Below are 20,760 nucleotides of genomic sequence, written 5' to 3' on the forward strand. Positions count from 1 at the left end.
GACGCTCACCCTCGCACGGCGTGCAGCAGGCGCAGGGATGGGTAGGCAGTGCGCACGTTGACGTGGTGCTTCAGGATGAGGGCATTCACCCACTCCACTCGCTCCTTCCCTCCGCGGGCCATGAAGGCTGGGATCCACAGAATGCTCCCGTTGAGGCCCCGGAGCCGCTGCAGGAGCTTCTCCCTCCACGTGGCGTTGACCAGGTCCTCGAAGGCGCGCTGGATCACCGAGGGGTTCATGGTCACCAGGTCTGTCTTGAGCCCCACGTCCTGGGCGTATTCCTGCACGGGAGCCAGGTTGCACCTGCCAGGGAGAACGGCAATGGGGGCCTTTGGGGAGGGGGGGAGAGCAGCTCTCTCCTATTGGACTTCCTCTCATCCGGCCCCTCTCCTTGCTTTCCGCTCATCTCCAAAGATCCGAGATGAAAAGGTTTCCTTTCTCTCTTTTTTTTCCTTCCACAACCCCATTCCTCATTCCTTCCACTAAGCAGACAGGCCCCCCACAGTTCCTTCTTTTCCTCCCCACCCCTCCTTTAGTCAGCCGGTAGACTGGAGGGGATGGGGATGGAACCACGGTGCTGCCAGGCACAAAGGCCTGGCAGAGGCTAAGGCAGCTCTGGTTCCCAGACTATGGTTGTCTTTGAACCCCAGGGGATGCAAGAAGAGTCACACCCATTTCTTCCCACATGCTTGGGTTCTGGGAGTTGGACAGTTGCGCTCTTCCCAAGCCTGGGATAAGGCCCAGAGGAAACAGGAGACAAGGTCTCTACTTGGCACCGGGCCTGACAGCTATGTAGAATGAAACTTGAAGCTGTGTGTGGCCTACTTTTGACCAGAAGACAGACAAGTCTTACTGCCCGGATTGTATGGGTGAGGGGCCAGGTGTCAGGGCCATGAGTAATTGTCTAAATATCTTAGTGGCTAAAAAAAGAGAGAGAGCTGATATTTTAGAGAAAATGAGGGTCAAATACAAGATCCAGGTTTTGTTGTTTCAGTTTCATACAAATAGCAAAAGAATGCAGGTAGTAGTAGACTGCTATCTGCCTGGACACTGGAAAGAGATTTGCAAGTCCAAGCCAGGAGATATTCTTGTTAACTTTTAGCCTTGAGAGTCGGTTAACTTTTATCTGCAAAGAGCCTGCTCATCTTTCAGCTGTGCAGGCTGTATTCTCTCCATGTTACTTTAGCAACTCTGCCTCAACTCTCCCTACCCACTCAGTTCTGCACTGTCATGAGCAAGTGGACATTGTACCATGTGAAAATGAGCCAGAGTGGCTGTGTTTCAATAAAACTTTATAAAAGAACAGCCCTGAGGGCTGTCCTCTGCTCGCCTCTGGTTTGGAACAGTAAGTGTCAATCTGGGGTACGTGCCAGAGCTTCTGAGTTGTTATCCTCTTCCCTACCACCAGACAGTGGATTGATCTAACTGGTTAAAGGCACAGTCTGAGAGAGAGAGAGAGAGGGAGAGAGAGAGCGCGAGCGCCAGCCTCTTACACAGTCCTGATGTGCAGGGAATGTTGGAATCCAGGACAGGTGGATCAAAGCTAAATTTCGATATGATGTCAGGCTCTTGCCCGGGGTTACCTTATGACAAAGCTGTGCGTGTCGATCTCCTGGCCACAGCCGCTGTTCAGCAAGACCCCTGAGTTGCCCACGATGGCGCAGGTCCGGAAGTGCTTGTTCTTTAGGGGAGACGTTCGAGGGAGGAGTTCGTAGAGGTTCTGAGACACGTTCATGGTGCTGTCACGGTCAAAGATGTAATGGATGATATCTCCCGGCTTCAGAGTTCCCTTGAGGACTGAAATATCCTTTTCGGCATCCAAGAACTTTAAGATTTGCTTCCTAGGGTAAACCAGAGGCACGCCGGGACAGTTTTATGCTGCCAGCTATTCTATGCCCACCCAACCTTGTTTTGTTTTCTTTCTGATTTTTTTTTTGGAGTTTGAACTCAGGGACTTGAGCTTGGTAGGCAGGGGTCCTGCTCCCCCCCCCTTTTTTTTTGCTTTAGTTGTTTTTCAGATAGGTATCTGATCTTGTACCATGATCCTCTTATCTCCAATTCTCCCCTTGCTCTGATCCCAGAGGTAGATGACTACATCAAAAGTTTTGGTTGGGAGACAATTTTGCTAACTTTTGGGTCCAACTGGCCTCCCCAAACTTGATCCTACCAGTTTCTACCTCCTGAGTAGCTGGGCACACTCAGATTTGCTTGCTTCGCATCACAGTGTAGGACTGCGTAAGGCCGCGATAGGTAGACCACGCCGAGGTCTAGGCTTCATAGAGGACGCCTCACTCCTGTAAGGGGTGAAATCCCTTGTCCCTTATCATAGGGATGAACCCAGATATCTGGTTTCTTGCCTCAGTCTTGGGAAAATATAGACATCTTGTCTCCCTGCTTCTCACCTCCTTTTTTTAGGGGACTCAGGGCCATACCACAGGACAAAGGCGTCTCCAGCACCAGAACCAGTAAATAACCTGGCATGACACATGTGCTTATTCCTAACTGACCAATTGTCTTCCACGGGAAGTGTCTCATACCTCTTAAAGAACTGTGCGTTGGTTGGTTGGTTGGTTGGTTGGTAGGTAGGTAGGTAGGTAGTAGCAGGGTTTTAACTTGGGACTTTGTGCTTATTAAGATTGTGTTCTACCATCGAGGCACGCCTCTAGCCTTTCATGCTACGGCTATTTTTGAGACAGCATCTTGCTTTTTTGCTTCGGCTTGCTTGGACTGTGATACTCCTATTTACATCTCCCACTCCCAGCTTTTATCTATTGACAGGGAGGGGGGGCATCTCAAAATTATTTTATTTTGATCTGTGATCCTCTTTCATACTTTGTTATGGAAAACAAGGGCATTGTTTTATCTACACTACTTACATTCACTGCAAATTGCTACCCTTCCCCTTACAATTACTTATGCTAAAGTATTTAAAAGCAAAGTGAGACCCCAGAAGCTCATACATAAATAACTGTGTGAGGGAATTAATTTTCTAACTAATTATGAGAAATTACTATCAATTATTGAGTCTCGTTCTCAATCACTTGCAGAATCTTTTTCTCACGAATCATTTTGGTGGTGAAGTTGCTGAGGTGGAGAGACATTGGTTTTCTGCTCTGCGTGAGGGTGTGTTACGGTCAGGGGCAGAGGCAGGGGTATCAGAGAGGGTCTCTATGGAGGTCACAATCAAGTCTTCTGCAGTAGTAAGGGGCAGGTGTGTGTGTGTGTGTATGTGTGTGTGTATTTATCTACCTAATGACAAAGGCAAGAACAAGAAGGAACTGCAGGAGAGAAGATTTCACCATGGGTAGAAGAGTAGGGTATTAGTGGTGACCCCCCCAAAATTTATGTGCACTTCTCAGCCCCTGGAATCTGAGACTATGACCTCATTCGGAAACAGCATCACTCCAGATGTAATTGAGAATCTTTCCATGAGATCATCCTAACTTCCCCAGAGAGCGCTAAATCCCAACCAATTGTCCTGCCAGAGACAGAAGAGGAGACTCCACAGACCCAGAGGAGAGAGAACCCAGTGCCACAACTACAGCTGGTGCTTGGGCGGCCAAAACTGGAAGAGGCAACAGGATGACTATGGCCTCTTGAGAAGACTGGGAAGGAGCTCCCTTGGTTACACGGACCTGTCTCTTCAAGGACGGGCGTCAGATCACATCAGATGACCCCTCCACTTCCTGGCTTTCTTTGATGGTTACTTGGAGATAAGAGTCTCACAGATTTTCCTGCCTGGGCTGGCTTTGAACCCAAATCCTCAGATCTCAGCCTCCTGAGTAGCTAGGACGACAGGTGTGAGCCTTAGGTTTTCATGTCTTAGTGATCGTTTCATAGATGCGGCCTGCCTCCGCAGGAGTTAAATATTTTATTTCTCTCCTAACTTCTTGAAGATGATGGCTGGTGGCCATTTGCCAACGAGTGCTAAATAGCTATCAGGTCTGCCTAGACCTCTAGCTCATGGCCAGTACCTGATCCTCAGAGACAGGGTCTGGTTGTGTCTCCACCTGGATGGGGCTGGCTGGATGCTGTGCTTCTTCATGCTTTCATTACTTCTGTCAACAACAGCGGGTGGCAAGGAGCCATTTATTACAACTTCAGCTCTGGGTGGGAGGTAAAAAACCAAACAAGACCAGGTTAGATATGTTCTGTTAGCATACCAATGACAAGCCTAATAGTTCTGTTTTTGCTCGGGTTTGAATGTAAATGTCAGCGGAGTGAAATTGCAGTCACTACCTGAGAAGGAGGGAGTCTATTTATCTTCTAGAACACACAAACTCTCCCTGAGGTACCACAGCCATAGGTATTCTTGGAAACGGGCAGTGGGGTGAGGAAGGTCTTTTTTTCCTCCTCCATCCTCACTGTTAGCTCCCAGGGAAAGCGGCTATGGAGTAGCCTGAAGAGCAAGTCATATTTCCTTTCTAAGTTGGGGATAAGAAGCTACAAGGAGTGGTTTCCTTAGCAGTCCAATGTGCTAGGCAGGCTGGCAAACTTAATAAAGACAAAGCAAAAACTCAAAAGCAGGATGGTGACTTTGGAGCCTGTGTCGTCTTTCTCTTGTGTCTCTTTCTCTTTGCATTTCCATTTCTCTTGTTGATATAGAAACATCTACTTTTTTTTTTCAGAGTTATTCTTCCTTCCTCTATCGGTCTGTCTGTCTCTAGTCTTCCCTCCCCTCCTCTTTTTTCTCTCCCTCCCTCCCTTTTCTCTCTCTTCTCCTAGATGATAAATAAAGGATCTCCAGTTGATTCTGTATTCCAGAATGGTCTAACGTAGCAGATGCTCAATAAATAAGTGTGTGTGGAAGTTGACTTTGCTCTTGATCCTGGAGGGGCCTGTTGTAGACGAAGGAGCTGGCTGGCTGTGTGTGCCTGTGGCAGATCACAGTCCTTGACATAAACCATCTTGCCATCCAACACTAGTCATTAGAAGACTTGCTCGAATACAGAGGCTTGGAACCTGGGCTAGTAGGTTTCTAAGAAACTAGCGCGGATGCTTTCACAGGCTGCCTTCGCAGGTGTATGTGGGTCACCTCGGAGGTTCCTTTTTAAAAACTTCTGCCATGACAGCAGCTTCTCCCCATTAGAATGATAAAGTGGAATTGTGCTGCCAGATTCTGGAGCTTTCGAGAGTTCAAACCAAATGTCGCTGTCCTGTGCATTTATCTTCCGATAGTGAAGCTCAAAATAGAGGAAATCCTGCTAGCTAGCCAGCTCTGAGTCCAGTGCTCCAGTTTGCTTTTTTTTTTTTTTTTTGATTTTAAAATGGGAATGCACAGGCCTTTGTTCTTGAACTCATCTCATCCCTCTGGCTGATCAAACTTGCTGTGGACTCAAGTCAGTGTAGGTTTGCAGTGGACAGACACAGAAGGGTTTAGAGCAAGACGGATGGGCATCTTAGTCCACATGCTCAAGAGTGCGCTGAGAAGGAACTGGCTGGGAATGCACCTTAGTGGTAGAATGCTTCCCTAGCAGGAGGTTAGCTGACCCTGACTGAATCTCACTGCAGTTCTCACAGCACGGGATAGAAATGCTGTCATGTGGGAGGGGTCACTTCCTAGCTGATGCCGTCATACGTGTTTCGTGACAACGCCTGGCTCTATGGAGATTGGAATATCTTGGCTCTCAGAAATAAGGGCTTGTAGACCTATGCGACTGTGGAAGACCTGCTTGGTAACCTTCAGAGAAGAGGTTTCTAGCATTTTCTTGGGCCCAAGGTGGTGGAAACAGGAAAGGGAAGGAGATAGATGCTGTATAGATAATGGTAACCGTATTTATCACCCTACTTCCATAGCCTGGGATGGGATTTTTTTTTTGGCTGTCCTAGGGCTTGAACTCTGTGCTTGGACACTGTCCTTGAGCTTCTGTGCTCAATGCTAGTGTTCTACCACTTGAGCCACAGCCCCACGAATGTCTTCTTGTAATTGATTGGACATAAGAGTCTCATGGACTGGGCTGGCTTCAGACTTCCATCCTTAGATCTCAGCCTTTTGAATAACTAGGATTACAGGTCTGAGTAACTTGAATAAGATTTGAAACGGCCAGCCAGGGTCTTAGACTTCAATCTGGTTATGTCACTATCTCGTTGGAAGCCTAGGAAAGTCATTTCCGGTTTCTGGCCTTTGCACAATTGAGAGGATGGGCTATTATTTGCCAAGCCCTCTTCAGTCTGCCCCTGGGGCTGTACCAATGGCTTCTAGTCACAAGAGGCAGTCACGCAGGTTCAGAACTCCCATTGGACGATCAGGGTTAACATTACTGAGTTGACTTCTTGCATGGTTTAAGAGGTCTCAGCAAAGTTCTTGAATGCTTCATTTCCATCTTCACTTACTGGATGAGCCATCAACCACAACCACATTGTCTCAAAAGCCCTGGAATCCTTCAGGCTCTCCACTGCTCAGCAAAAATGGAAGTGACAAGTAAGTGCTACACAGCGGGGCGGGCTCTTTCCAGAAAGTAACTCTTAGCCATCTGCATTTTTCTATCTCGGAAGCTTCTAGACCTTGGACAGTTTCATGTGATCCTTCCGTCATCGACAGCTCTTCCCAAAAGCGATTAGGGAAATGCAAAACCAAAGTGAAATGGAACAGATCTATTTGCTAAGTAAGGAGGGCACCATCCAGCAAAGAGGAGAAGCAGATTAATAGCTGCCTTACAGCAAAAACAAATGAACACAAAATCTAATTTACAAACCTATTAGATTTGCTATGTAAGCTGTTCACAGCTGATCTGATTGTACCTCTGCCTCCAGAATTCCTGCAAGACAAAGGAAATGCATTATTTATGAACTCGGCTCTTCTTCTCAAAGCCATCTTCAATCACCAGGAGACCACCTCCCCTCCCCTCTCCTCTTCACCACCTCCCCTCCCTTCTCCTCTTCACCCGGCTCACAGCTCACAGATGGAGAGTGAGAACTCACTCTACATCCTCTGGGATGGACAACATTCAGGGCTCAGCATGGACCAAGCATTTTATAGGGAAATGGGCCCCCTCAGTCCTGTGCTCACCTTTATTTTGAACAGTTTCAGTTAGCAATCAATTTGAGTGTCTAGAAGTCACCTCCCTTGGGGTTAGCCACGTGATAGCATGACTGACTCAGTGTCTACTCTAGAGTGACACAGGGAGACTCCTCACTATTTCCTCTTGCTTTCATTCACGCAAGGTAGATACTTCTATTCCATTCACTCAAACCCCAGGATTGGCGCGAGAATGTGCTCACGCGCGCACACACACACACACACACACGTGCACACACACACATGCACACATACACACACACACACACACACACACACACACACACGCAGAACCTCCATTTAAGAATGTCTGTTTCTTTACTGTCACAAACAGGATCTCCCTCCATAGTGGTTGGTGTGCATAACAAACTGAAACAACACATAAAGCAACCTGACAAAGCCACACACCTTTGGATGTTTCAGTGACAGACAATTAGGAAACCTAAAAACCAGAATAGACTCAGCCTCTGCATTAATCACTTATTGAATAGTTTAAGTGTTGACATTTTATTAGTTTTCTACTAATGTTTTATGGATGACATTAAAAAGATAATAATTAAGTACATTTTTTTGTACTCAGGTTCCATTAGGTCTGTTGATAAGAAGGGTTTAATTCTTTTATTGGGGGGGGAACGGGGCAATGAAAATACAATTTTGTTTAACGGGGGTCAAAGTTAGTATTCCTGTCATCATAATGGAAAGATGATCTCATTCTCCCTCTCTGCCTGTCCTTGATTTTCTGAAACGTGGTCATCTTCCCTTCTTGGTTGTCTGAATGTGTTCTTTTGGAACTTATAATCTTACTCATAGAGTGCTGGGAACTTTTTTCTGTGGGGACGCAGATTAGAGCTCATGCTCCTTGGTAAGAATTCCTGTGATTGAATTGGAGCTGAATGAATCACTAGCTGTTGATCTTAAGTGATTACTTAACCTATCCACAAGTTTCCATTTGTTTCCCCCTCTGTAGAAGAAGTAATAATATTGGTTTCACACTGGCTGCTGGAGAGATTGCATGACCTAATAAGTGTAAAGATTTAGAACAGGGTAGACCACTGTTTTGCTGTTTATTCCACCTGGATGCTATTTGTTGTCCCGTGGGTACAGGCCCATGTGGTAACAGAAATCAGGCTGGATTTGATCCGTGAGCAACAGCACAATGTGGATCCCTGTTTTAGAGCTGCAAGGAGCGAGAGGACCCTGGTCTTCCTCATAGCACACATCACTGCTACATTCCTCCTCGAGTTGCCACAATGCAGGACTTCGTTGAACCATGACAGAGAACCACGAACTCCCACATGGTCAATCTGTTGCCAGGGTGAGGAAAATCAGGGGTCAGCCTGAAAGCTGGAACTGGCCAGTTCCTTCTAGATTGCCAATGGGGACCCAGAGTGACAGCAGATCTCTTTGGCCCCCAGTTTTAGTTTTACAAGTAACAAGTGACTCCTTCCTTCCTCCCTCTTTCCTTCCTTTTTGCCAGTCCTGCAGTTTAAACACAGCCTGGGTGTGGTCCCCAAGCTTCTTTTGCTCAAGGCTAGAGCCACAGTGCCACTTCTGTTTTGTTTTCAGAGTAGATTATTAGAGATAAGATTCTCATGGACTTTTCTGCCTGGGATGGGTTCAAACTGTGGTGCTTGGATCTCAGCCTCCTGAGTAGCTAGGAAAGCAGGCTGGGAGCTACCAGTGTCTGGCAACGAGTTGCATTTCTAATATGGTTAGCATCAAATCCAGATTTATTGTCAAAGTCACCTAGGTCAACTAGTAGTTGCTCTCCTTTAGTTCCAGTGCTCGCTCAGAAGTTCAGGTCTACCACTTGTCTGGGGACAAACTTTTCTTAATAGTAAACCTTATACTTGTGCAAAGCTCTTGAGTCATGTAGATACAGAGGCACAGAAGTACTGGAGGGCTTTGATGCCTGTGACACCTCCACAGGTGAGATCTCTGACCACTGGGCTTCCAGGAATGTCACAGAGACCAAAGGAGGAAGTCAACCCAGCAGGCCCCAGGCTCCCTACTTCTCTCACTTTAAATATGAGTATCATTCGATTTATCCGTTTGCTTTGATTTCAACAAATTTTTGCTTGTTCATCAGTTTTCATTGGTGTACAAGAAGGTATCAGCTTCATTCCCGGCCCTCCTTTTTGCTCAAGTTCAGAAAACATCTTGGAAAACCTAAAGGCTTTGATCATGTTCCAGCCAATTTTCCCCAGGCTTTCTAGAAAAGGACTCCTAGGCATGTACACATCAAAATGCAAGTAAACAAGTCCCTTAGACGCCACACATTTCTTACCACACTTACCCCTGGATCCTTCCTTTCCCTCCCTGTGACACAGCACATCCCCATAACCAGGGGGAGACAGTATAATTTATCATCTAAATCAGGGAGACTGGCGGCATGCTTCAAAGAAGAGATATAAAGTAGGGCTCTCAGTTTGCATGGGATATTGTCTCCCATCCATACCCATTGTATGAAGGAGACAGACTTTCTATAGATAAATGTCTAAGATAACACTGCATCTAAAATCCCTACCCTCCAATAACCCAGGAACCAAACTCTTAGAACTCAAAAGGTGATACAAACTTATGTTAGTGGTTGTCCTGGAGCAGAGGTGTGTGTCTAGCTCCGAAGACTCCTCTGAGGATTTCTTGACTATCAAACCTTTCTGCATCCCCTTTGCTTTCATTCCGCAGCCCTCTGGTCTACACGCAAGCCAAGATCTCTTGTCTCGGTCCCACCAGCTACAATTTCTCTCCCCAGATAACCAGGTGGATAAGGAGTTGCCCAAATAGGAAAGGTAGATTCTAAGAGACTAGTCACTACATCAAATATTTCCTTTGTTTGAGCCTACCACTTGGCCAGCAAATATACTAGGGCCTTGGTATATTTGCCTTTTAAAATCTCTTAATCTGTTTTAAAGATAGGACACCCAAGGTTCAAAAAGAAAAGATTTTAGGACTTTTCCAGAGAGATACAGCTTGTGGCCACATTATTGTAAGCCAACCTCATGTATCTGCAGAAGGACATGGATACATCTTGTACCTGCATGTCACCTGCCATACCTGGGGAACTGCCAGAGACTCTACTCTATCCCCTCCCGGCCTCAAAGGACAAGATGCAACCCAGACATTAGAAGCTATGACTAGGAGCTAAGTACAGATGGCTGCAGCCTGCAATCCTATCATGAGGGTGAGAAACAAGGTACAAGTCTAGTCCTGGAGGAAAAGTTTATGAGACCCACCCCCCCCCTTCTCAATCTATAGCTGGGCACAGTGGCATATATGGGGCAGGCTAAGGTGGAAAGGATCACGGTCCCAGGATAACCCTGGCAGACAAGTCTGTGAGGCTCCCTTCCGATGGGAGAATGTGGGTGTGGTGACATAAGCCTGCCCTCCCAGCTACCCTGGGAACTGGTCGAATAGGAGAACCAGCAAGAAACAGAGCAGGAAGTGTGGCTCAGCAGTAGAGAACCTGACAGCAAGCACAAGGTCCAGAGTTCAAGTTTCAATTCCACAGAGACAGAAAGCAAAATGGTGCCTTAGGAACAGTTTGACATGTGACAATTCAGTTGTCCATTATGGATCCCGAATGGTCGTCAGGCTTCACAGGCCTGAACAGTATTCATCTCTGCTGCCTTTTGTTTGCCGAGGAGACCAGGAAAGCTTGCTAGCCTTAGAGGTGTCTCATTTCATTCATGTTGCAAGGCACAGATAATCCAGGCTCTTTAAAGAGAGCCGGAGCGCCACCCGTCTGACAGGCCAGGCTTTCCTCTTGAACCTGCACTTGAAAGGCTCTTCTTTCTGCATTCAGTCTTCTCCTCTTCACTCCCTTCTGCTCCTTTTGTGATGGGTTGCGTTCACACATATACTCTCCCTTATTAACACCTTGCAGGAGAAAAGTCCCCGGATGGAACACTTTGAAGTTGTTTTGCTTCTGGGTATTTGAGGCCGTATCTGCACACCCTCTGCTCCAGTGACAACTGACTGTCACCATTCAGGAGGCCTGGATGTCGGAGAGAGGGAAGACTCAGGAACCATGGGCTGGGGTGTGAGTGTGTGTGTGTGTGTGTGTGCGCCTGAACAGAAGCCATCTCACCACCTCTGGGGGGAATAGGAGTCACAAGACCTAGGCTCTCTGTTTCCTTGACAGAAATGCTTCTTCGATACAGTATTGTAAAAAACAAAACCAAACAAAATCGGAGAGAGGGGAGAGAAAGGCGGGGTGAGGGGAGAGGGAGAAAAGGGAGAGAGGTATGCATAAGAGCTCTGGTGTGATCCCCAAGTACTACCTTAACGAGCGGAGTTTGCAAAGCTGGCTCTCCTCACTCCGCAAAATGAGTCAACTGTGAAGCGCAGGAGGGATAATGAGCGTGGCTGCATGGCCTGGCAGATGCTCCTCTTGTTTCAGCTGAGTTTTTTTAGTATTGTTCTGATGAAAACTCTGCAGAGAAGCAAGGAAGCCAGAGCTGGGTCCTGTTGCCTCGTGGTTTCTGTTCTCAGCGTGTGCTCATTGAGTATGTGCTCTGTGACAGGCGCTGGGGCTGGGGTCCTGAGCTGCGGTGAGCCCTGGATGGGGGGTGTGCTCAGAGGTAGACAGGGTAGGGCCGTTTTAGGAGAAGACATTAGTCCCAAAGCATAATGGGAAGGGCCACAGGCGGAGGGCTTCCAGCCAGGACCCAGGAGGTGAGGCTAAGCCGGATGGGTTTGCAGGCCCCAGTCTTTCCTCCTTTTCGCTCCACAGGCCTCCTGGGAACCTCTTCACCCCTTTCTCCGTGCGCCTTCCCTACTCCTGTCGCTGGGTCCAATTCCACTTTGAAGTTGTGGCTTTGTCTTACAGCCTCGCCCCTTTCCTTCCTTCTCCTCATGATTTCTTCATTTCTAGAAGTTCAGTGGAATTTTTTGTGTCCCCCTGTCTCTGGAAAGCCTGTTCTTCCTACTCCATCCACTGCGCCATTCTAAAGAGAGAAGCCTTCATTTGTCTCTAGGATCCAGCTGGTGACCAGGCCTTAGGGTCCTTGGACATACTTAACCTGAAGGCCTCTCCTGCCCAGAGCACTGGCCTGTCTTGTTCTCTGCCTTGGGCTCTTGCTTTTCTTTTTTCACTTTTGACTATCTATCTCTACGGCCTTTTGTTACCCTGGTCTCTGCGCCAAGTCTGAGTAAGGAAGAAAAGCCAGGGTCCAGTCCTAGAGTCTTAGCTTTGCCAGACTATCCGCTACATCTCCCCCGACTGGAGTTCTGCTCTCTAGCTCCAGCCCTCAGCACTCTGCTACTGATTCTTCTGCTGCCAATCCTTTGTTGCTCACCATCAGGGCCACCATGAGCAGAGCATTTTCATCTTAGGGGTCTGGGAAGCTCTAATAAAAGGGAAGTGGGCAGGGCCCACTCACTCCACGCTCCATGCAATTCTACGTGCAATCTCCTGGTCCCTTTCAGCTTCTGTACTAACGTGTAGTCTCCCACTTCGAGCCATAGCTCTACCCCTGATTTTTGAGTGGTTCATTTGGAGATAAGAGTCTAGGTAGGACTTTTCCTGCCTAGGTTGGCTCTGACCCACAATCCTCAGATCTCAGCCTGCTGAGTAGCTAAGATGACAGTTGTGAGCCACTCACACCCAGCCCAGAAAAATAAATCTTAAGGGGAATCTTTAAGACCCATTGCAAACTCTTGGACACAAAATTAAACCACAGATCCCCACCTCCTCACTGAAGAACCAAGCCTGGGTTCCTGACTCCTTGAAAATCCTGGCTTTGAACCTTCTGTCCACCTTCAGCTTCAGAAACCTTCTGTATCTCTGGTTCAAGTGAAGCCTAAAGCACAAGAACAGCTCACAAGCTCAGGTCACTTTTTTTTCCTATCTAGATCATTCATTTCATTTTTTCCCCCTTTTCAACTTAGTCTCTGTATACCCTTCAAGTCCCAGCCAGAACTCGCCTTTTATACAACTATTTCCCATGGTGCTTTATCTCCTGCGGACTTTGCAGCCCCTGTAGTATGAGTCATGCCCACAAAGCTGTCATTTTTGTTTTGATGACAAGATAGGCCTTGTGGCAAGGTCTGGGATGAGAAGGTAGTTCCTAGGATGACATCCCATGCACAAAGTGCTTGTTATGATGAGCTTTTCTGACGGTCGAAGGAAAGAAGGCTTCTCAAACCACCAAACGGAACTGCTTGATTACAGCCGTTTCTGTATCTACTTACACAGGCACGTGCTTTTCCGAGACACGGCGTTAACGAGCATCATTTGTCTAGCAGGCCAGCCCCGCTGGAATGTCATGGGTCTTCGGTGGTCCTGGGGTCACCTAACAGTGCATGACCATCCCAGTGGTTCACTGAGTCGGGGGCTAGTGGCTCACGCCTGTTATCCTAGCTCCTCAGAAGGCTGAGATCTGAGGATCATGGTTTGAAGCCAATCTGGGCAGAGACATCCACGAGACTCTTACCTCCAATATGCCACTCAGAAAAACTGGAAGTGGTGGTGTGACTCAGGTGGTAGGGTGCTAGCCTTAAGCACAAAGAGGCTCAGGGACAGCGCCCAGGCCCTGAGTTCAAGCCCCAGGAATGGAGAAAGTTTCACTCAGAGGTAAAAACTTCCCCCATCCCTGCTTTCTTTCTTTCATGGAGAAGAGGAGGTCAGTGGAAAGAGATCGGCGCCGTCTTATTTCCCTGCTCTAAAATTCCCAGGCGAGCCCTTCTGCGGTGCAGTGAAACACACAGAGAAACACACACGGTTACGTGGTCTTAGGATCAGAGCTGGAGACATCCAGTAGGCTCCTCTAACCCTTGTTTTTTTGCATGGGGAAACTGAGGTCTTGAGAGGTAAAAGCAATGGCAGGTCCATAACCAAAGCCTAGGACTCTGGACTCTCTACCCTAGACAAAATCCACCTGAACAATAATACAGAGCTCTACCATAGTGTCCTTGTGTACCTTACCTGTGTGGAAAGGATCTTTGTGTGCAGGTTCTGAGTGAATCAGATATAGACTGTGGGTGTGGCTTTGTGGTGTAAAGATGACGTAAAGATCAGAGATGCAGCAACGCCCACCTGAGAGCTGGCCCTGATGGGTTTGTTCCTCTAAGGGCACACTATTTTTGCCACCCCAGGTCTTTCTTCATAGAATCAAGCTTCATTGACAAATAAGATGGAACTGGTTGGTTTCAGGGAGCTATGTGTCCTTTCATACCAACTGACTCCCTGTCCTGCAGCTGTGGGGAGAAATCTGTGAAGGATTCCAGAAAGTCGGTGATAGGGGCCTCTCTGAGCCCTGGACCAAAGATCTCACTTCTTCCTTTCTTTCCTTGGTTTTCCCACACTAGCATTGGCTCTCTTCTAGATACGAAGCAAAGAGACAGAAATCCATCACAGAACAAGTCTGCCTTGGTCCTAGCCCTTAGTGAGCTACCGGTTAGCAGGCAGGAAACAAAACAAAACAAAACAAACCCATACAGCAAACCTGAAGAAAGGTCTAGAGACAGAGCAATCCGGAAGAATACGAGATGGGGGTTTGTCTGGTAGTTCTCCAAGGTCATGTGGTCTGTCTTCTTGGGCTTACGCCACCATTGCCTTGTGGCTGGCCCACCCTCTCCCAGAAGAGTGTTGACACACTAAATCGCGTGCAGGGTTGTTTAACTGCGGGGTCCTTTTGTTGCATGCTAAGCCATCTCTCTCATAGACTGATGGATCAGTTCAGTTAACTTGGTACTACAGAGATTCTGTGCCGTGGACGAGGGCCACGGGGAAAAAGCAAGCTTGAACTGTCATGGCCTATGCTTCCATCCTTCACTGGTTTATCTTTGTGTATTTCCCGAGCAAGCGCCACTTTACTGACTTAATGGCTGGAAACTGACATGTTCAAAAACTTAAGTGAATTTATCACAAAAGGCATTTTTTATGTCATGACCATAAATGGAATACCTATATCCCTTGTTCTAAATACAAGGTAATGACAAAGATAAATATATTTACACTGGTGGCTGCCAGCCTGTCCAAAGGCTTTCCTTACCAAGAAAGGCAGATGGGGTTTTGTTTGTTTGTTTGCTGGTTCTGGGGCTTGAACTCTGCCTGAGCCTGGGAGGTTATCCCTGAGCTGCTTTTGCTCAAGGTGAGAGCACTACCACTTGAACCACAGAGCTTGTTTGAGTGGTTTATTGGAGATAAGAGTGTCACAGGCTTTCCTGCCTGGGCTGGCTTTGAACCCGATTCTCAGATCTCAGCCTTTGGAGTAGCTAGGATGACAGGCGTGAGCCACTGGTGTCCAGTGAATCTTCCACTGAATCACGGACCACATTTAATCTGTCAGTTTGTATGCGGTTGCTGTCACCACATTGGTTTCTGTCAGTGGTTGTACTTGGCTCATACCTGAGTGCAAAGGAAAGGTGACCCATTTCAGTGAGAACTTTGTGTACAGTTTGGAAGTTTCTAGCATCTCCTTCCATCTTAGCTGTAGGCGTGGGAAGCAGAGGAGAGCGTAGGTGAGAGCCGAGTTCAAAGAAGTCCAGCAGTTACCAGAGGGCCCGCCGGGGCCAGCCCAGAGTCCTTGGATGAGCGGTGACATTAGCAAATCCTGGAAGTCAGACACTGTATTCTTTGTTCTGAGTGGCCAGCGTGGTGGAGGGGCTGAAGCGAGGTGATGGGGTGTGAGCTGCCCATGAAAGGAAAGGGGGGGGGCTCCTCACTCCAGGACCCAAGGTGTCTTCAAGGTGTCGGGAAGAACCCCAGCTGCCAGCGAGGTACACAGACACGTGTTCCGTGTCCTGTGATACCCCCGCTCCCTGTGTTAAAGCCACTTTCTCCAAACCACCAAGAACGCAGTAACAATGGAAGCTCAGAAAACACAGGACACTGGGCAGTGTCCTTGCTGGCTGAAGGACTGTGATTGACAAGGGAGAATTTAAAACCAGCTCCGGTGCCACACAGGAGGCTAACAGACCTCAAGTGCCCTGTGGCCTGTCATCCTAGCGACTCAGGAGGCTGAGATCTTAGAATCTTGGTTCAAAGCTAGCCTAGGCTGGAAAGTCTGTGAAATTCTTACCGCCGGACATGGAAGGGTAGGTCAAGTAGTAACCTTGATAAATAAAGTTCTGGGATAGCACCCAGGCCCTAAGTTCAAGCTCTAGGAACTGCATGTGCCAGCATGCATGCACACACACGCACACACGCATGCATGCGTGCATGCAAACATACATACACAGAACAAGCTGTAGCACTGATGAGGCAGCAAGGAAGCCTCACGCTGGCAGGCAGGCACAGAAGACAGTGCCACACCCTGACAAGCCCCTCAGAGGAACCTGTCTCCACCCCAGCAAGAGACACCCACCTGACTTCCCCAGCTGTGGCTTCCTGATTCTCTGTATCCTGCCATCTGTCTGACTCTCTTTATTTTTTTCCTGGAGGCAGCTGAGCGATCAGATTCTCCTGAGTTTATCTAGATCCGCACAGCTGCCTCTGTCTTGATCTCACACCACAATTCTATTTGGACCAGTGTTTTAAAATGAAAGCCAGAGGCTCATGCCTGTAATCACAGCTATTTAAGAGGCTAAGATCCTGAAGATCACAATTCAAAGCCAGCCTGGCTAGAAACAGCCATAAGACTTTCTCTCTCTAAGGAACCATCGAAAAACTGGGTTGGAGGTGTGGTGCAAATGGTAGAGCACTGGCCAAGCCAACAAGCTGAGGGAGAACCCCAGGAGGCCCTGAGTGGAGATGAGACTTACACATAGGAGGGGAGAGTGACCCAGGCTGTGAGGGGACAGATTGGGGTCTAGGAACGTGGCACACACAACAGAATTCGGGCACTCAGCTTTGAAGGAGGGGGCAGAGGGACTTGGGATGGAGGTGGGAATGACAGAAAGGACAGCATGCGCCAGGAGGGTATGCTTGGGAGAGGAAGCAGCACATAAAAATACTCAGGGGTATGCAGTCGATCGTGGCACAGTCTGGAAGGGCTGAAATACTGAATGGCAAAGGGTCCAGAGAGGCAGAAGAGAGGCAAGAGACAGAGGAGGCATAGCGCTGTCTGTTCTGCTTTAAGGAGCAGACGTAGACTTCTTGGAGAAGTATTTATAATTTGCCATTTACAATGCTCACCATTTGTTTTTTTTTTTTTTTAAGTGAAACAATTCAAAAAACCTAGCAACCCTGCTTTGCAAGGGGAGTGAAGCCCTCCTCCTTGAATTTGTTTCTAGGCTGGATATCTATTTACAATTTAAATTTGATGCTGGCCCTTCTCTCTCTCCCATTTTATCCTCCAATTGTGGGCATACTTGAGTGAACTACTCTGGCTCGGGGAAGAAAAACTAGGCTTCTCCAAACAACGAGAATTGTAATCTCTTCCTAGCCACCTGGTTTTCCTTCATGCCTGGACTGCAACCGGATGGGTCGAGAGCCTTTTCTTTCATTTTTACCTGGACTCCTCCTCTGTTTAGGGGCACAACTCATTCTGCTACCTTGGCTGACGGCCTAGAGACTACTTGTTCACAATTCTAGTCCTAGCTAGTGGTCACAGACTCCGCCCCCACCCCCCCATCTGTACTTTTCCTGATGGAGCACAGTGTGTTTGCAAGAATGCACCTGCACCTGGACCCCCTGGCACTATGGGATAGAGAACACCACTATTTTATTTTGCCCATTCTGGGGCTTGAACTCAGGGCCTGGGCGCTGTCCCTGAGTGTCTTTTACTCAAGGCAAGTATTCTACTACCTTGAGCCACAGCTCCACTTGTGGTTTTCTGGTGGATCATTGGAGATCAGACTCTCACAGACTTTCCTGCCGGGGCTGGCTTTGAACAAGGATCCTCAGATCTCAGTCTCCTTAGTAGCTAGGGTTACAGGTGTAAGCTACCAGAGTCCTACTTTATCCTCTTTCCTTCCTTCCTTCCTTCCTTCCTTCCTTCCTTCCTTCCTTCCTTCCTCCCTCCCTCCCTCCCTCCCTCCCTCCCTCCCTTTTTTTCTTTTCTTGGTCATGGGTCTTGAACTCAGGGTCTGGGAGCTATACCACTTATAGTCACAGCACTACTTCTGTCCCTTTCCACGGATGCCGTGTGCCTCACACTGTGCCAGACACAGGTTGGATACCCACTCAAGAAGTACTTACTGCAAACTTATTGTGTGTGCCTATTCTGGGAGCACAAGATAAAATACACATGCCCCTCTTGTCCCCTCACCCCCGAAGGTGACACTAGACTCCAAAGCCCAAGGGGACAATCAGCAGAACCCAGCTGACCACAGGGGACAGCTGCTTCTAAAGTGCAAGAGCGGCATGCACTGACCAGGGGCCTTGGACCAAAGCCCTGCTTCATTTCTGACTTGAACTTTGAATTTGTTCCTTGGTTTCCAGGCAGGATTCTTGGGGGGTGGGGGCTTGTAGAGAAAAGGTTTTCTCCCTCACCGCCTTGGCTGTGAAACTTTAAGAAGTCTGGAAAACTTTAAGAAGTCTGGAAAAGCCCTCAGATGGAGCCATGTAGATGCGGTTCACAGACAGGCCAGGACTACACCAAAAGCTCAAAAGCCCCTTTCCTACCCCCCCTTTGGTGCCAGTCCTGGGGCTTGAACTCAGGGCCTGAGTGTCCCTGAACTTTGCGCACGTGTGCGTGTTTCTTTTTCTTCCCTCAAGGCTAGTTCTCTACCTCACCTCCACATTCGGCTTTTTTTGGGGGTGGGGGGATTACTGGGAGGTAAGCGTTGGCTTGGTGGACTCCCCTTCCTGAGCCGGTGGCTTTGCTGGAATTTGGGTCCCCAGATCTCAGTGGTGAGGATCACAGGTGTGAGCCAGCGGCAGTGATGGAGTCCAAGGGCGGGGGGTCTTTCCTGCTAGGCCCCCTTCACTCCAACGGCATCGGGAGGGAGCCCCGAGGTTGTCGAGGAAGGACACCCCTCCAACCCACCGCCACCACAGTGTCAAAACGCAGAGGTCTAGGAAAGCGCGGGGAGGGGGCCGCGGGCGTGGAAGCGGACACGCGTGTGCTGACGGCAGAACAGGACGCCGATGTGGGCCTGGCGCCCGTCGCCCCGTCCACGGTCAGCCCTGGGGGGGGCAGAGGTGGGGGGGCAGAGGTGGGGGGCGGACCCGTGCCTGTCGCCCCGTCCATGGTTAGCCCTGGGGGGGGCGGGCAGAGGTGGGGGGGCGGGCCTGTCGCCCCGTCCACGGTCAGCCCTGGGGGGGGCAGAGGTGGGGGGACGGACCCGCTCCTGTCGCCCCGTCCACGGTCAGCCCTGGGGGGGGCAGAGGTGGGGGAGCGGACCTGCTCCTGTCTCCCCAGCGGCGGGGCCCGCGGAGCGCAGCGCCTGCCTCCCTCTCCACTCCGCATGCGTTCACGGAAAGTTTGAGGAGTTGAGTGGGGCGGGAGGGAAGGGGGGAGGCGGGTGGGAGGGGAGCCCGGCCGAGGGGGACTGAACTGGCAGGTGCAGGAAGGGGGGAAATGGGCGAGCCGGGCTGGGCGCCGGGCGACAACTTCGGGGTTGGGCTCGGGCGGCAGCGTGGCGGGCCTCCATTCGGAGGGAGAAGGCGTGAACCAACACACGCAGGACAAAGGAGGCGTGCGCTGCTCCTCCGCGGACCCGCCTGTCCACGCGGCTGGAAGTCCCGAGCCCCGCCCCACGCGCGGGGAGGCCGGCGGAGCCGCGATCCATCGCCCCCCCACCTCCCCGGGCGGTGGCACCGACTTTCCCCAAACCCTCGGGTTGGCCCGCGCCGCGAGCGCGCGTGGATGGGCCGGGGCGGCTCCGGGAGCGCCGCGGAGACGCCGGGTCCCGCGCCCGTCCCCGCGCCCGTCCCCTCCCGGCCCCCCGGTCCCGGGGCGTCGCGCGGCGCCGGAGCTCGGCTCTCGCCCGGGAGCCCCTCCCCGCCGCCCCCCAGCCCGGAGCTCCCCGCGCGCCCCCTGCCCACGCGAGAAAAGCGGCCGAGCCCGAGACAAAGAAACTCCTGCCTCGCTCCGCGCCCGGCCCCGCGCCGCCCGCCCCTGGCCCCCGGGGCCCGCCGCCCGCCCCGAGACCCCGCGTGGGGCCCCGCCTCGGGGCGGCAGGCGCGGTGGGCGAGTCCGAGCCCCACGCGGGGCGGCCGTCAGGGTCGCCGGGGCGCCCCGCCCAGGGCCGCCCTGCCCGCGGCGGCCGCGCCCCCTCCGCCCCGGGCTCTCGGAGCCGCCCCGGGCCCCGCCGCCCCCCCACCCCCAGGTCGCCCTGTGCCCCGGCCCTCGGGCTCCGCCGCGGGGCGCGGGTCCCGCGGGCGCGGGGCGCGGGGCGCGCGCGTTACCCGATCTCTTCTTCTATCTCCGCGATGTCTGCGAAGAGGAGGAGCACGGCGAGCAGCGCCAGCGCGCCCAGGATCCAGCTCCGGAACGGCAGCGGCATGGTGGGCGGGTGGGTGCGCGTCCGCCGGACCCGCGGGGACCCGAGCGACCAGCGGGGGACCGTGCCGGAGCCTCCGCGCGCCACCACGCGCCCGCCGCGCGCCGGACTCGGAGCGCCCGGGCCGGGAGGGGGCGGCCGCCGCCGGCGCCGCAGGCTGGGGCTGCTCGGGCGCCGCGAGGAGCCCCGCTCGCTCCCAGCTCGGCTCCAGCCTGCCCCGCCCCTTCCCTCCCTCCCCTCCCTCCCCTCCCTCCCCTCCCTCCCCTCCGCCGTCCCCTCCCCTCCTCTCCCCCTCCCCAGCCCCGCGCTCTGCTCCGCGCGCACTTTGGCAGCGTGGCTCCGGGGCCTCGTTCGCCTCCTCTCCTCCGGTCAACTCCGAGGTCCAGCCGCCCCCAGGCTGCTCCCCA

At 51.0% G+C, this 20,760-nt stretch overlaps 1 protein-coding gene across 1 annotated transcript in view; it reads right to left on the minus strand.

Annotated features, from left to right (window-relative positions):
* The window catches only part of St8sia2 (ST8 alpha-N-acetyl-neuraminide alpha-2,8-sialyltransferase 2), a 29,914-nt gene extending 9,558 nt beyond the window's left edge, over positions 1-20,356 (minus strand). Inside the window, exons 1-5 of the mRNA XM_090321402.1 lie at positions 20,259-20,356; positions 6,696-6,758; positions 3,975-4,106; positions 1,584-1,841; positions 10-303 (exon numbers count right to left, since the gene is read on the minus strand). Coding sequence (XP_090177528.1) covers positions 10-303; positions 1,584-1,841; positions 3,975-4,106; positions 6,696-6,758; positions 20,259-20,356 — 845 coding nt within the window. The remainder of the gene's footprint in view (positions 1-9; positions 304-1,583; positions 1,842-3,974; positions 4,107-6,695; positions 6,759-20,258) is intronic.
* Positions 20,357-20,760: the final 404 nt, after the last annotated feature.

The sequence above is a fragment of the Megascapheus bottae genome, chromosome 30, assembly GCF_031878675.1.
Source record: "Megascapheus bottae isolate mThoBot1 chromosome 30, mThoBot2.hap1, whole genome shotgun sequence".
Taxonomy (NCBI): Eukaryota; Metazoa; Chordata; class Mammalia; order Rodentia; family Geomyidae; genus Megascapheus; species Megascapheus bottae.